The 16,444-nt window shown below is 42.5% G+C and overlaps 1 protein-coding gene across 3 annotated transcripts in view; it reads right to left on the bottom strand.

The window, feature by feature from the left end:
- The window catches only part of MAP6 (microtubule associated protein 6), a 53,974-nt gene that overhangs the window by 14,495 nt on the left and 23,035 nt on the right, over window positions 1–16,444 (bottom strand). For 2 of the 3 annotated variants that reach the window (XM_075592691.1, XM_075592693.1), the window contains exon 3: window positions 6,919–7,133. In XM_075592691.1, coding sequence (XP_075448806.1) covers window positions 6,919–7,133 — 215 coding nt within the window. Of the gene's footprint in view, window positions 7,134–16,444 lie in introns of all 3 variants that reach the window. The other variant, XM_075592692.1, reaches the window with a different exon arrangement.

The following is a 16,444-nucleotide window of genomic DNA, read 5'->3' as shown; positions in this document are numbered from 1 at the left end:
TGGTGTGGGGGCACATTACACGACAACCTGTGATCAGCAACAAAACAGAGGCCACAAAATATTAATTAGGTGCTTTCTATCTGCCATCGAGATGTACCAGTGAAGGAAATAAACCATCACAGGGAATGGAAGCCATACATTCACAGCGAGTGAGGGAAACGAGCACAGCGTGACCTATCGGATGTGCTGAGAAAATCACCTGGGTTTGGAAAGTGACAAATGAAAATAATTGTTAAAGATGTACTGGAAATAGGAATCTTTTATTTCCCTAAGGCAGGAGTGGCCCACTCCAGTCCTCCAGGGCCACCAACTGGTCAGGTTTGTAGGATATCCCTGCTTCAGCACAGGTGGCTTAATCAGTCCCAGCTTCAGCACTGGGGTCTCAGTCAGTTACAGCTTCAGCACAGGTGGCTCAATCAGTGGCTTAGACTTCAACTGAGCCACCTGTGCTGAAGCAGGGATATCTTTAAAACCGGACCTGTTGGTGGCTCCTGAGGACTGGAGTTGGCCACTCCTGCCCCAGAGACACAAAATTAACATGAATAAAAAAATACGAAGTTAATTGTCTCACTTCAAAAGTGCAAGAAGCGAAACTGTTCCCTTGCCGTGTCACTCAGGTGGAGACTATTGGCAAAGAACACATGAATACAACCTGCTCCTTGCACCGCTCCTGCATCGTTTTCCTTTGTTGTGCACTGTTTTAGCAGCCCCCTGCTCTTTATTTGGATGGTACTGTACATCGACGTAGCACCGCTCAGTAAATAGTGTCCTAATTCCCATTTAGTGCAGCATTGGACAGCCCTAGTATAATGAATAATTTGCTAACCTCTTCTGGAGTGGTCTAGAACACCTTGTTTATTACCACATTGCTGGCTCTACCAGAATTGAGGTTGAAATAGTTTGTATTATAGTGTTAGTGCTACACACGTACAGAATTCCTTACACTGAATTTACAATCCCTCATTAATGTACAGCACCTGATTTCTTCTGCAATGTTTTTTAAACTCACAAGCTCCTACAATGATACATTTTTGTAATCACGTCAGTGCTGGACTAACAAGCAATGGCAATGTGTTGGTGGACAACAAGAACATTACAGTAGGTGTTAACACTAAAATTAGCTAGTGTGGATGGCGTTGAATTGTGTAAGTGTGCTGCTGTCCGTGCAATCTATCCCTGACCAATACAGTTCTGTCAGAGTTATAACATCCCGTGTAGTCGAGGCATCAGAATCTATTCATTGACTTTTTTGTGCACACAAGTGGATTAAACTAGGAATTACCATGTACTTACATAAATATTTCTACTGACATAACACCACTTTTTTGTCTTTCCATTGAGGCCACACATTTTTATTCCCCGCTTGTATAGAAGACCACCATAGCCATTACAAAGCACAAGCACTTCATACATTAATAATTAATGTAAATAAATAAATTCCCATATGAGCCTCAGCAGAATTTACACGTAAATCGAAAAAAGGAGATTGCTGTCTGCCTATTCATTCAGCAAACATGCAATTTTCACTGGAAAATGTTACATTGTTCATAAAAGTAACCTAGCCAGTACTTCAGCCCTGCACTTGTAATATAATATATAGCACCACTGACTTTTACGTTTCACATGATATGCACAAAAACAAATCACCTTTCTCATGTACTTAGGTAATATACCTGATTTGATGTACTATGATGAACATAAACACTCTTTACCCAGCAGCCTAGGTAAAGTGGGTGAGTAATTGGGACTCGCTTTACAAAGCTCAGACTCTGGCATCTCAAATCTTCTATTCACCAAGCCACCCTTCAAAGGCCAACGGTTACAGCCTGGTGTTAAAATGTATGTTCTGCACCTTCCCCATTGTGGCGGATTAACAGTATGAGATGTTAAGGACCAAACACGATTGGCTGAGGGTGATGGGGACAGTAGAATGACTAGATATCACTACATACTGAACACTGGAAAAACACATTCACGTTGTGAAATCCCAGAAGGTTGTGTTTCAGGTTAGTGAGATATTGCTGGGTCAGCGGGATTGATGCTTTCAGTGCCTTACATGTTATCTCTGCATGGCCAAGGTGCTGTTGATGAAAGCAATCATTCTTTTTTAATATGGGGGTCTTCCAGAGCTGAGCAGCTTTATTTTAAGCTATGGGGATACTCGGTTCACAAGATACTTACCTGCAAACTTACTGGTATTACTGCACTGCCTGTTTTTTAAAGGGGATGTTGATTATAGCAACCATACTATTTGAAGCAGCGGCTCCTCATAACAAACCCCCTTTATTTACACACACACACACACACACACACACACACACACACACACACACACACACACACACACACACACACACACACACACACACACACAGACAGACAGACAGACAGACAGACACACACACACACACACTGCTCTATTTTAAGCTCTGGGGATACCAGGTTTACAAGATAGTTACCAGTAAAACTACTGCTGTTACTGCAATTCCTGCTTTTCCGAGGGGATTTAAATGGCCATCCAATAGGAAGCTGCCACAGATGACGTTGTGGTTTTCTGTTGGTCCAAGGGTTTACAGCCATATTGTTTCCCTTGGAGGGAGATTTAAACTTGGTAACTTCACAGCTAAGTATCTTGGGAACTGGGGGGTTTATCAAGCTGAAAATAGAATTGTTAAGCTCCAAGGGACCCCGCCATTCTCATTATGTAAAAAAAAATGAGTTTAAAAAAAAAGTACTATGGGGATTGCTTCTTTAAATTGAAGGGTACATAAGGGGCAGAGACTTGGTAATCCGAATCTTGAAGCCCGTAGAGGGTTATTCATTAAAGTGTGATAGTGCCCTTTAATGAATAACCCCCTTAATGTTTCAAAAAATATTTTATAGCTGCAGGTACAGTATCTAGTGAGTGGGAGATACACGGTGAGCGTACACAATGCACATTCTGCAAGGTTAAGATCTTTGGACTTTTTCCCAATCAAGGAGTTTGGGTGCATTCATCTACTGTATATTCTTACTAAATCTTTGTAATGTAGCAACAGAAGAGAATAGAGGAAGATCACACAAGTCTATTGGTGAAGGTCTAAGAAGTAGACTATTACATATATATGAAGTCATAAGGCCCCACAACGTTGCACAGGACACTACCCTTTCCTCACGGGAAGTTTCCCGTTCATCCTTTCTCTTCAGTGGATACTATTTTGAGACCGTTTAGGGCAGGGGTGGCAAACCCTGGCCGCAACAGCGTTTGGAATGGTCCTCCCCCCTTGGCAGTGCACCTGGCCGGCCCTGGAAACCGGACTCAACTTCGGCATCCGCCCACAGGGTCCCAGATCTCCTCTGCCGCGGGATTGGAGGCCCCCAACTTCCCTTAAGGTAAAATTCTTAGTGGGGGGGAGGGGGGGAATTGACTGAGAGGAAGAGGACGGAGGGATAGAGAGTTAGGAGGGAGGGGGGAATTGAGTGAGGAAGGAGGGGGGTGAGTGGGAGGAGGGAGATTGGGAGAGGGTGAGAGAGAGGAGGGAGGTGAGTGAGAGGAGGGGAGTGGGGTGATTGAGAGGGGAGGAGAGTGAATGTAGGGGGCAGTAGGATCATAGCCACAAAAAGAGTGTGTGCATTTATTGGCATGCCTGAAAAAAAGGTTGTGCACCCCTGGTTTAGGGAATACCTGTCCAGGGGATGCATCAGCACCATCATTTGTACTTTAAACTACTTAAGCGGGGAGTGCACTGTAAGACAAACAGTTTGGATTTAAGTTATCGCAACACAGAAAAACACAAGAAAAGGGATCTAAATGGATCTTGCAAACCCCAATGCTGCTAATGGCAAACTATTTACTATTTTGTTGCAACTACTAGTTAAAGCATATGATTTCACATGATCATATTCCTACACAAAAACAAACTCGATCGGCCACAATTCTCTGCGGTCTCTGTGATATTCATGCATGTACTGTAATCGTATGTGAAAACTATATTTTGAACAGCATATAAATTGTGAATGTTCAAGTACAGTACTTAAGTAAAGTAACAACTGGCATGCTTTCTTACTTCATAATGACTTAAAGAGTGCACATGTTCAGATGTAAGAAAGACCTATGCAATAAAACAGGGGTGCACAAACTTTCCTCCCTGCGCCCCCTGCCTGCACACCCCCCTGCTAGTGCCCCTCCCCCTCGGCGTCAAATGACGTCACGTTGCCATGGCAATGCATCGTCACGTGACCCCGCAGCATCATTTGACGCCTGGTTTCCATGGCGGCGCGTCACTGGAAGCCAAGGTCAGTGAAGTTACAGAGGCCTCGCGCGATCCCCGGCATTTAATTGAAATGCCCTTGGGGAAGCACAGGACCTCTGTAACCGCCGCGCCCCCCCCGTGTACACACCCCTACACTAAAATACCACTTACAGCGGTGTGCTCTCAACATCTAAACTGGATATCAAGAGACTAATATCGCCTCCATGTGAAGCATGCATTTCAGATAGAGAACAAAGTGCAACAGCACACGCTCGTTACAATAATTCACATTCTCCGTTTCTGAGAGATGTACATTACATTTCTTTCCAAGCCACAGAGGCATTTTCACCTAATAATGCACACCGTTTTTATACAAATCAGCTGGGAAGTAGCTTGTCACATTCTGCTCATTATACACAAAGTCAGAGCTGCTTCTGGCAGCTAGCACAAGCTAAACAATACACACCACACAATACATAGGGCTCCCTACAGATTTCTTGTCCTGGAATACAATGGTTGCTATGCCAACCACACACTATAAATCTCCGAGCTTGCTCTCATGGTACGGGAAAGCTTTTCAGCTTCTTGCCGCACGGTGCGTTCAATGCTCGTGATTCTAAAACGAGCAGAAATATTAAGATTTGCTTCTTGGAAAAATGTAAATCACCCAAACTGTATTTTTGTTTGTTCTAATACATGGTTATTCCTTTTAAAGCTGCAGTTCAAGCTGCCTTTTTTTTTTTTTTAATTAAAACAAAATAATTCATTGTGTGCATCAATACAATCTGCTCACTGACAAGTGATTAGCTAAGTTGCCTATCGATCCGTTCTCTGAAGAGTCAGCTCAGGGGTGCTTTAAATCACTGCTAGGGCTGCAGAAGATTACCCAAGATGCAAAGTTCTGTGTTGAAGGTCATGTGACCAGGCAGGCACTAGATACAATTGGTGCACTTCTAGACAGAGGGCAAAAGGGGTGTGCCAGGGTCTGCCTCAGGAGAGGAAGGGGATGTGACTTTGTAAATGATTGCTAAAGAAACAAAAATGCTTGTTACATTATAATACATTAAAAAGTCTTTAAAAATAGTTTTTTTTTAAATGCTACAAGTATTTTCTCATAGTACAGAACTGATTAATTAAAAAAAACAAAAAAAAAAAACATGTAGGATATTGCTTGAACTGCAGCTTTAACTTTTATTGATCCTTTCCCATGTTCCTTTGTGGAAATGCTGTTTCTCTGTACATTGAATGCCCTTATAACGCTAAGGTTTTATCTGTTTTGCCTTTTTTTTTAAAGCAATTATTTTATACAACAGTGGTTGGTCCAGCACCATATCATCAACATTCGGGTCCAAAAAAAAAAGGAGACAGCGAACAAAAAAGGATTCCCCAGAGACTAGTGTCTACAATCTACAAACATTTAAGAATTCATTATATTACTAGAAATAAAAAGGATTGTTTATAAGAAGCTAAAATGCTGCAGATAGGAAACTGTTAACATACAGTATGCGTCATTTGCAGAGTAAATTGCACACAGTTTTTCAAACACTTTAAAGAATACAGGGCACCTATGCTGCATCTTGGTCATAAATATATAGGAACCAAAGTTGCAAAAGAATGCCTTTATCTATACGTATTTAATATAAAGGGCGTTCTACAGGCTATGCTGGCCTGTCATAATAACATATTACCACTGTGTGTTATACGTATATGTTTGTAACAGCTGAATAGGGGATCAAAGTTGTACTCGAAAGTTGTATATTTCCTACATTTTCAGTTAACTAATTGAGGTATCACTTATGTTTTGCGATAGTATTTCTTTCAACATGGTATCACTCCCCAACCCCTTCCTTTTGTGTGATGTCTCAACTGCATGTCAATGTCATTAAGTGAAGTATCCACAGGTCCTGCTCAACTGCGTGGCTGTGAGAGGAGAATATGTACAATAATCTTTTTAGCGCAGATGGGCCTGAAGCCCAATGCAGGGCAAAACCTTCCAGTCTTCTCCAGTACTGAATGGGGTTATCTTTACTGAAAGGTTTAAACTTTCTGTCCAATAAAATGGGTCAAGCAGTAAGCAAATGCTATTGCGAGATTGTGTGGGGGGGTGAACCTCTCATCTCGCTCTTGCCTATAAATAACCCTCTATATGCAGGTCTCCCATACCTATCCTAGACTGTTCTGTTCAAAGTACCTTCCTCATCTGGTCCCTCTCCCTCAACAATCTCTGGGATGAGCTCACAATTCATCCTAGGCCCTATTCCCTTAATAATAATAAGCAAGGACAAAGCCTTCAACAGCTATCAAGTACATATTACATCAAGTTGGTAACCATACATACAGTACAATGGAAAAAAAGCATAAGAGTAGGCAAGTCTGGCATATAAAGCAATACATTCAGATCTGTAGCACCTTGAACAAAGACTCTCTTGACTGGACTGGCTCTACTCTGTATTGTACATTTACTTTCTGACCAAACAAAAAGCTACTGAACACAAACACAGCTTTTATAATGGAGCCTTTGAAAAACATGAATCTGGTGTAGATAATTAAGAAATGATATCTATTCTGTGGGAAAAACATACATAGATTAGAATACCATCAAAACATAAGCAGATTCAAAGTCTCTAATGTATTTTGTGGCCTTCAAAATAAAAATAATAACTATAGTAAGTGCTTTGAAATTTACTCTTTAGCCTCAGCCAGTTTATTGTTCATCTCTTTACTCTTCTCCTTGTCCTCCGGCTTTGTGGTGGTGGTGGGGGTGGTGGTGGTGGATGTCTCCGTGCCCTTCTTCTTGGAAGCCCGGCCAGGTACGATCAGCTTGTCTTTGGCCTTTTTCACGGGTTTATGGCTTGTGGATGTCTTTTTTGGTTTGGAAGTCTGAACACTAGGCTTCTCCACCTGGACAGACATACATACAAACCACAAACACAGAAAACACACACAAAGAGGTGGGAAATATAGTTTAGAACAATGATTTAAAGAGGCTGTCACACTGCATTTTAGTATTAACCACTTGAAGGCAAGTTACTCCCTATCCGTACCATAGAGTAAACTGGCCCTTAGGTGCCTTTAATAAAAATGACAAGGTTTACATAAAAACATGTGCACTATTGGTAAAAATGTGCCATTCATTAAAGTCACGGCAGATCTCATACAGTTACCCTAAGGATTCCATTGGTATCCACCCACTGCAGTTATAATCTGCCATACTGTAATTACAGTACACTGCCTCTCTACAATAATTGGGAGTTTGGTGTATACCTGTATATTCAGACTAAGAAGAATCCTTTCAGGTTTTACAACAAGTTGTGCGTTACAAATGTGTAAATAGGGACTCATTATTTTATCTTACACAAGAAAAACAGGAGATGAGAACAAACATCATTAATTTTTATGTAGGCTATTTATTTATTTTCTGAGTAAGGTTTTCTGTTCTATTAGCTTCATTTTATTCACATCACTGCAATTGCTACCAGGTACAAAACAAATAAGTGGTGACTTTGAAAAGCCTATGGGGACTTGTTTACTCTCGAACATTGTTCAATGTGTTGATGCTCACTCGGTTGTTGAGTGTAGGAATCAATTTATCGAAGTGACTTTCCCCAATTGTGCTCCAGAAAGCCAGTGGGAAGTAGGGAGTGCTTGTATTGGAATATAACATGAAGACGTGTTTTGCATGTTCAAAAAGATTTTCGGTCCGATTTTATTATGTTCCTTATATTGTCTGTGGGTTCTGGAGTTGTTCTATTCATTTTGAAACAAGGGCCAAAAATATATATTCTGTACAATGTATCTCCTATTTGTATTCAATTTTCCAGTACAATACAGGTCCTCAAATGCAACCTCAGGGATACCATTCAGAACAGGGGGGCAACCAACCAATATCCTATTCATATGAAAAGTAGGTGAACATGTGCAAATGTATTGTGTATACTCACCAGCCCTTTAATCCGGTGTACCTAATTTTCCAACTCTAACTGTCTGTGAATTGACTGTATGACCTCTGTTCATTTAATGTAACCATGTATTGTTATCATAAATCTGTGCCCAGGACATACTTTGAAAACGAGAGGTAACCCTCAATGTATTACTTCCTGGTAAAACATTTGTATAAATAAATAAATATTGGTGATTCCTAAAACCTGATCTGGCCAGCGATCCCTGTAGAGTCGTTTGACAATCACTGATGTGCTACATAGTTTCAATTTTCATTACAACTGCACTTTCATTATCAAAAAAGAAAGTCCATGTGTGAAATAAAAACGCCCTATAATAATGAATAGCACAAAAACGTGTAACTGGAACAGCGCCTACCTCTTACTAAATGTGAAACATCTCCACATGTCTATACAGTAGCTCTTATTCAGAAGTTAGGTTATCTCAGGAGAGTAAAATAAGGCAAGTTTGTGTTGATCAATAAACCCAAGATCCATTTATTAACGCTGCTGTGATCGGTTCACTGACAGCAGCTGTACAACAGTCAGTAAAAACATAAAGTCTGACATGTTATATACAGATGTAGCAGCTGTAATAACACCCTTTAGTAATGGCTGCGCTAATACTGGCGCGATATTTAGCGTGAGATTTAACGCAGCACCATTTAAACTAATAGTAAATTTTTGGGGCACTTTTGCAATATTTCCTTAACGCCCGTGATATTTATAACATTATTTGTATGCCCAGTGGCCGGGCCTAGGGCGGCAAAAATGTGCGCCCGCCTATACTTTTACAGCGCTCTCAGGGCTTATCGGGCCTGATGGGAAGTCACTTAACTGTTGCAGCCGCCTCCTTACCTGCCGCCCTTCTGAACCGCAGCGACGTCACGCAACATCTCGTTACCATGGCAATGCGACGCGGTGTGACGTCACATTGGTGACGTCCGCTGCGTCATTTGACGCTGCTTTTCAGTATCGGTCATTGTGTATATCTCTAATGCGTATACCTCTAACGGGTGTAATAACACCTGCTAGATCTGTAAACAGGGAAACTGTGTCAGACCACTAAATAAAGACACAGGCTATGTGTAGGTCACTGTAACTGTCATAGTCAGGGTTCACCAACACTGAAGATTTCCATGTTGGATCTCTACTGGTCCTTTCAAATCCGATGACAAAAATGTTTAGTTTTAACAGTGTTTCCACCTAGTTTTTTTTTGAGATGGATGCCCCCGGTACCACCCCCTGTTGTGGGAAACAGTGGCAGTGTAATAGAAAGCCACAATGTTATCCAGCAGTACCTACAGAGCTAGGTATCTCAAGCTAAGTATCTGTAGGTCCCCAGAGCTGAAATAAACGTGATTCAGCTCCAAGCCCCCTCTGCTTCCGTACCATTAACAAAAAGACTAGGCTGGAAATCTCCATACAGGTCTGCAGCAGCTAGTGGCTGCAGGATCCTTTGTCTAAGCAGCTAATAACGGCTGGGAGGCTGTTACTGCTGACAAACCACATTTAAGCAATTTACATCTAATAATACCTTCCTGCAACACATGTATTTGCTGAATCTTTTAAATAGGCTACAGTTTTGTTTTCTAATTATACACTATTTAATTAGCTTTTTATTTGGCCGCCATGGAGCTTATCGCACTTTGATGACTAACGGCCATGGAGGGCATCTGTTTAGAACTGAAGCACCTATTCTTATACACCTGGGGTCTCAAACACAGTACTCAAGGGCCACCAACAGGCCAGGTTTTATGGATATCCCTGCTTCAGCATGGGTGGCTCAATCAGTGGCTCAGTCGACTGAGTCACTGATTAAGCCACCTGTGCTGAAGCAGTGATATAAAAAAAACCTGGCCTGTTGGTGGCCCTTGAGGACTGTGTTTGAGACCCCTGTTATACACTAATGAATGTAAAGACATACAGTAAATTTACATAGCACTGCCGTGTGTGTGTGTGTGTATATATATAAAAAAAAATTCTTCTTCTTCTACAGTACATGTTAGAAAGAACACTTAGGCCTCGGCCATGTTTACTGCTTGCTGGCGGAAGCGTGCTGACGCGCGCTCCCACTCAGCACTGAGCCCCTACAGCCGCAATTAGAGTGGCTTTAGTAGGGGCTCACCTGCGCTTCCGCGCGCTTGCGGAAGCGCAGGTCTTAGGGGAATTTAAAATTCCCCCGCTTGCCGGCGCGACAGGCCGGTCACGTGAGCGGTTCGCCCAATGAGGGCGAACCGCCCCCTGACGGCCTGCTGACGGCGCATGCGGTAAGCAACCGCAAGGCCAGGGAAAGCACCCGCTTTCCCTGAGCCTCAGCGCGCCTCAGCGAGCAAACAGGGAGCATGGACTCAGCCTTAGATTAGTAAAGGAATAGCTAAATCATACTAGAACAACTACACACATTGGTAGATATTACTGCAGAAGTGAAGAAATCCAAATTCTGCATAATTTTACAGCAGGGGTGGCCAACTGCAGTCCTCAGGGGCCACGAACAGGCAGGTTTGCCACCTTCTAATGAAGGCCAAACCGGATAAAAAAAATTAAATGCCACGCTTACCTTCAGCGGCGTCTCCTGGCATTTTCCCCCTGCAACTCTTCTCAATGTGGCTGTGTGCGGCGTCACATGGCGCCATGTTGTCATGACAATGGGACACAACGTGGCCTTAAGTTGCCATGGCAACGATACACCCTATGGCACATAGGCGTCGTGAGGTGCCACGTAACGTCATGACGTCACGTAGCGTTCCCGTTGGCATGGCAACGCACCGCCATATTGAGAAGAGTGGCAGGATGAAGATGCTGGAGCATGCCGGGTGACGCTGCCCGCTGCGGGTTGCCAAGACCCGGAGGTTTACTAGGTAAACCCGCAGCCCATAGGTAATCCCGGAGATACGAGGCCGAAACCTGTAGTCTCCGGGTGAAACCCGGAGTGGTGGCAACCCTGCCAACAGGCCAGGTTTAAAGGATATCCATGCTTCAGCACAGGTGGTGCAGTCTCCAATTGAGCCAACTGTGCTTAAGCAGGGATATCCTTAAAGCCTGACCTGTTGGCGGTGACCCTTGAGGACTGGAGCTGGGCACCTTTGCTCTGCAGTATATGCTTCCCTCCTCTGTTGCCATAAGGCACTTTACTGCCCATGCTACAGTAGGTCTATTAATCAAAGTCTTCCAGCTGCAAGAACTATAATCAAATGTATTAGAGGAAAGAAGCCTTATAGGAACATGTAGGGGCAGAAGAATCAAGGCAAAAGTGGAGCAATTCTGGGGCAAAAGCGTTGCTCTAGATTTATGAAAGAAAAAAATAGGCCAAAGGAGGTGACTTTGAAGCAGACTGTGCCATTTTCATCTTGCATCAATGTATTTGCACAGTGCGCATCATCATGCACCCTGGGGAGTGACAACAGGAGGAGTTGGGGAGGAGTTACATGGTGCACAGACTATAATGAGATGTATCACATTCTGTCTCTGCCCCAGTTTGCACCTTGGAGAGTGTCAGTGGGAGGAGTTGGGAAGGAGTTATATGGTGCACAGATTATAATGAGATGTATCACAGTCTGTGTCTCTGCCTCAGTTTTGGATTTGGCGAGAGTCAGTAGGAGAAGTTGGGGAGGGGTTACATGGAGCACAACATTTCATCCCCTTACTCCCTTCCTCCTTCCACACCTTTTCTCTCCTGCTTTTTCAGAAGCTCCAGGAAAGACTAAAGGACCTTCTGTAGACATGTGCTGCTTGGAGGAAAGAAGGAAGAGGGAGATATGATGGAAGCTTTCAAATATACAGTACAATATAAAGGGCTTCAACAAGTTGAAGGAGGGAAGCATACTTCAGAGAAAGAAATGCTAGAACAAGAGGTCCTGCTCTGAAGCTGGATGTTTGCAGACTTGGGGGAAATGTGAGGTGAGTGGCGCAACCAGGGGGGGTGCAAGGGTGCATTTGCACCCCCCAAGAATTTCATATATTTACTCTTGGTTACAGGTGAAACTAATTGCCGGGGGAGAGAGCGGGGCCTCTGTAACAGAGCAACCCTCCTCCATCGACATCGCGCCATGTGATGCTGCATCATCATGGCGACACGACATCGCATGCGATGCGTTAACATAACAACGCGCCATCACGTGACGCAGTGACGTTATGACGCCACCACGTCGTCAGACGGCAGGTGAAAACGACAACACCAAAAAATTATTTCTGGTTGCACACTTGTGTGAGGTACTGTAATACTTCCCAGAAAGGTGGGTGGATTCGTGAGATAGCCTGGAAGAAGCTAATACAGTATGGGAATGAAGAAATGCTTGGGATAAGCATTAGGCTATCCTAAAAACAAGATAAGGCCAAGGATCAAATAGGGTCTGAGGTTTTTCAGCAGATAGAAAAATCGATAGGCTGGGTGGGCCTCCGATAGAAAAATGGGCAGGCTAGGTGGGCATAAGATAGAAGAATGAGCAGGATACAGTAGGTGGGCTAAAGATAGAAGAATGGGCAGGTTAGGTGGGCCTAAGATAGAAGAATGGGCAGGCTAGGTGGGCATAAGATAGAATAATGGGCAGGCTAGGAGGGCCAAGTGATTCTAACTGCTGTCAAATTCTAGATCTCGGTGTATCCCTTATCTACAGTTTATCCCTTATCTCAGTTGTACACGTTCCACGTTATTTATTAATTTATTTATAAAAATGTTTTTCCAGGAAGTAATACATTGAGAGTTACCTCTCGTTTTCAAGTATGTCCTGGGCATAGTTAATATGACAAATAATACATGTTTACAAATACAGTTACATAAATGAACAGGGTATACATGATATACAATACATTGTATGCACAGTTAGAGAAGATGTATATTATAGGCGTATGTAACAGTTACAGACCAGATTAAAATGTGAGACAGCCTTAGTTTTCAAAGAATTTAAACTGGTGGTGGATGTGAGAGTCTCCGGTAGGTTGTTCCAGTTTTGGGGTGCATGGTAAGAGAAGGAAGAGTGGCCGGATACTTTGTTGAGCCTTGGGACCATGAACAGTCTTTTGGAGTCTGATCTCAGATGATAAGTGCTGCATGTAGTAGGGGTGAGGAACTTGTTCAGATAGGTGGGTAGCTTGCCTAGAAAGTATTTTACAGGAAAGGTGAATTTTGCACCTAGACTCGAGTGAAGACCAATCTAGTTCTTTGAGCATTTCGCAGTGATGTGTGTTGTAGTTGCATTGGAGAACGAAACGACAAATTGAATTGTAGAGGGTGTCAAGTTTGCCAAGGTGGGTTTGGGGTGCAAAGCCATATACTATGTCTCCATAGTCGATAATTGGCATTAGCATCTGCTGTGCAATACGCTTTCTGACCAGCAGGCTTAGGGAGGATTTGTTCCTGTAAAGTACACCTAGTTTGGCATAGGTTTTGGATGTCAGGGTATCAATGTGCATTCCGAATGTTAAGTGGGAGTCAAACTATATGCCCAGGTATTTAAAACTAGTAACAGGAGTTAGGGTGGTGTTAGCGTTGGTTCTGATCTGGAGCTCAGTCACTGGAAGCTTTAAAAATGTAGTCTTGGTCCCAAATACCATTGTTACAGTCTTGTCAGTGTTTAAAAACAGTTTGTTTTGGGAAATCCAGTTTTCGAGTCTCAAAAAGTCAGACTGAAGTATGTGTTCAAGGTCAGAGAGGCTATGGCTGTGTGCATATAGGATTGTGTCATCTGCATACATGTGTATTGAGGCTTCCTTACAAGCTGTGGGAAGATCATTGATCATTGACATGTGCTCCATTTCAGCTACCCAGTACATCCAGCTACAGTATTACAAATCTGTTGTGATATATACTTAACGAAAGCAACTCTTACTGAGCAATACAGCCTTTGAAATTAGACTTAAGGTGTCTCCTTCGTAAAGTCTCAATTCACAAAATGGAGAGCAGAAACTAATGTGAAATAGACAAGATAATACCGTAGATGGGGACAGTCTATTCCCAAAGTCCCACAAGACACACAGTATTACTGCACCGACACACTTTATTCGAGCAAATACCCGGTATGTACCTGGCAGATACCTGGAATGCGCCGCTCCTCACCTCTGACAAGCCCCGTTGCGTTTGCCTTCCCAGCCTGGGTTCATGCCTGGCTGATGGGCGGCTGATCTGTTAAATGATAATGATTAGGATTTAATAGGCTGCAATGCTTCGCGTGTCTACCAGATGGCATAAATTCATGAATTGTAATGCAGTATATATATATATATACTGTGCAGTATTGCAGCCAGCGGGAATAAAATGCTTCAATCCCTGCTTGGAAAATACCTCAATGCACTCGGGCAGAAAACAGTCACAAACCTCAATACACCCGGGTATGCCCGAATTCGTGGGACTAGCCGAGCTCGAATAAAGTGTGTCGCCAGTGTAGGTCATTTTTATTAAGAGGCGCGAAGCCGTAAGACGCCTTGTGTCTCATTCACCAGCATTGGAAGGTGTCATATGCAATCGTAATTATCGCCCAATGTCTCGTGGGACTTTGCTCACTGTCTGTTTTCTCAGTGATTCACGTTATCCGTTACAGTTCTCCAGCTTGTGAACGGACTCTTTCCCATGGCTTCTTGTGGCAAAGATCTGCTTGGTAAATATGGGCCAGTGAGCCACGCCTTAGTGTCTGCCTGCCTGTATTTGTGGCTCCCTTCTCTTTAGCTTTCTCCCTATGACATAACAATAACCTTGTCTTTTTTATGAGCCGAGTTTGATGATCATCACAGTATACCATGCCTTTTTCTAACAAACACGCAGGGGCAAATGTATGAAACCGGATGCAAAACGTGGGCAAAAACCTGCACCAACTTTATCAGTGGAAACATTCCCGTTGTCTTCAATAAGATTCTTTATCTCCGGTAAACCTGGTGCTGTTTTTTTTGCTTCTTCTATGCCCTAATTTTGCAGCCGGGAGACTGACACATATGCCCTCTTATCGTCTTTATGCAAGCTGGTGGCGAATCCGAGACTTGAATAAGAACATGGCACCTTTAAAGCATTAATACGAAAGGAAAAAAAAACAAGGGCCAAAAATTGGATTCACAGAGACAAAAACCTATAGGTACTGTACTGTATGTAGGGTCAAGAAAACAGGATTTTCCAAGTAATGAAGCACTTACTGTGCAAATACTTTTAAAATCAGATTCCATTTATTTTCTAACCCTCTGTGAATTTAACTCCTATAATGTCAGCATATCCTGCTCTTTAAAAAAAATGTTTTTATAGTGTTAAAAATTCAGATTTTCATCATCTCTAGCGCCTGGAATTAGCAAGGTGACCTTTAGGGGCCTATGTACTAAGTGTCACAAATGGAATGTTGAGCGTTAAAGTGAAGCACAGAAATAACAAATTATATTGCGCTTGTGCGCGTCAATGTGCTAACGTTTAATTCTCAAGGTGGGCCATAACTATCGAAAATGGTTTGTATAATGAAGTATATTAGCACAAGCAAAATGTATTATTTGCCCAACATGGCTATTATAAATAATATTACACTGATCATTTATATTTTAAATAAAAAATACATATCATTCTGTTTTTAAATTGTCTTAATCAGGTACCGTATTCAACATTAAGCAAAGCTTAAAGCTTCATTTCAAACAACGAATGACTGTCATGCTGTATGTACAGTATGAAGTGGCCTAATGACCTTCATGGACATAATGCACATTTTATGAAGGTTTGTATTACATTTTAGCACTAAATGATCTTAGTACATAGGTCCCTTAGACTGTTGTAAGTGCTCGGCCATAGTCAGTTTTGCTTTATATTTTAGCATGTTCATGTTCTCAGGGAGACCGACAACATGCATAGCACAAGGAGAAGGATTGGCTCAGTGTGTAAAGACACTGACTGACACTGAGTTTGAAGCAGGGGAACCTTGTTCAATTCCTGGTGTCGGCTCCTTGTGACCTTGGCCAAGTCACTTTACCTCCCTGTGTCTCAGGCACCAAAAACATAGATTGTAAACTCTACAGGGCAAGGACTGTGTCTGCAAGATGTCTCTGTAAAACACTACGTAAAACTAGCAGCGCTATACAAGAACAAAACATTATATTATTAATTATTATGCACATACTGTAGGTCTTTTTATTTCGGAGTATGCTGTTGCAAAACTAGGGTAAAAAATAACACACACATATATATCTCTATCATAGAACACCATTACATTTTTAAAAAAAAATGTAGTTCTTACTTTGATAAATCCAGTGCTCTTTCTTGCACTATTGTGATACACAGCCAGGTTACTGTAACTCTCTGTACACTCATTACTT

The sequence above is a fragment of the Ascaphus truei genome, chromosome 3 (genome assembly GCF_040206685.1).
Source record: "Ascaphus truei isolate aAscTru1 chromosome 3, aAscTru1.hap1, whole genome shotgun sequence".
NCBI lineage: Eukaryota > Metazoa > Chordata > Amphibia > Anura > Ascaphidae > Ascaphus > Ascaphus truei.
Note: the sequence above shows the minus strand (reverse complement) of the source record. Positions and strands in the feature narration are given on the sequence as shown.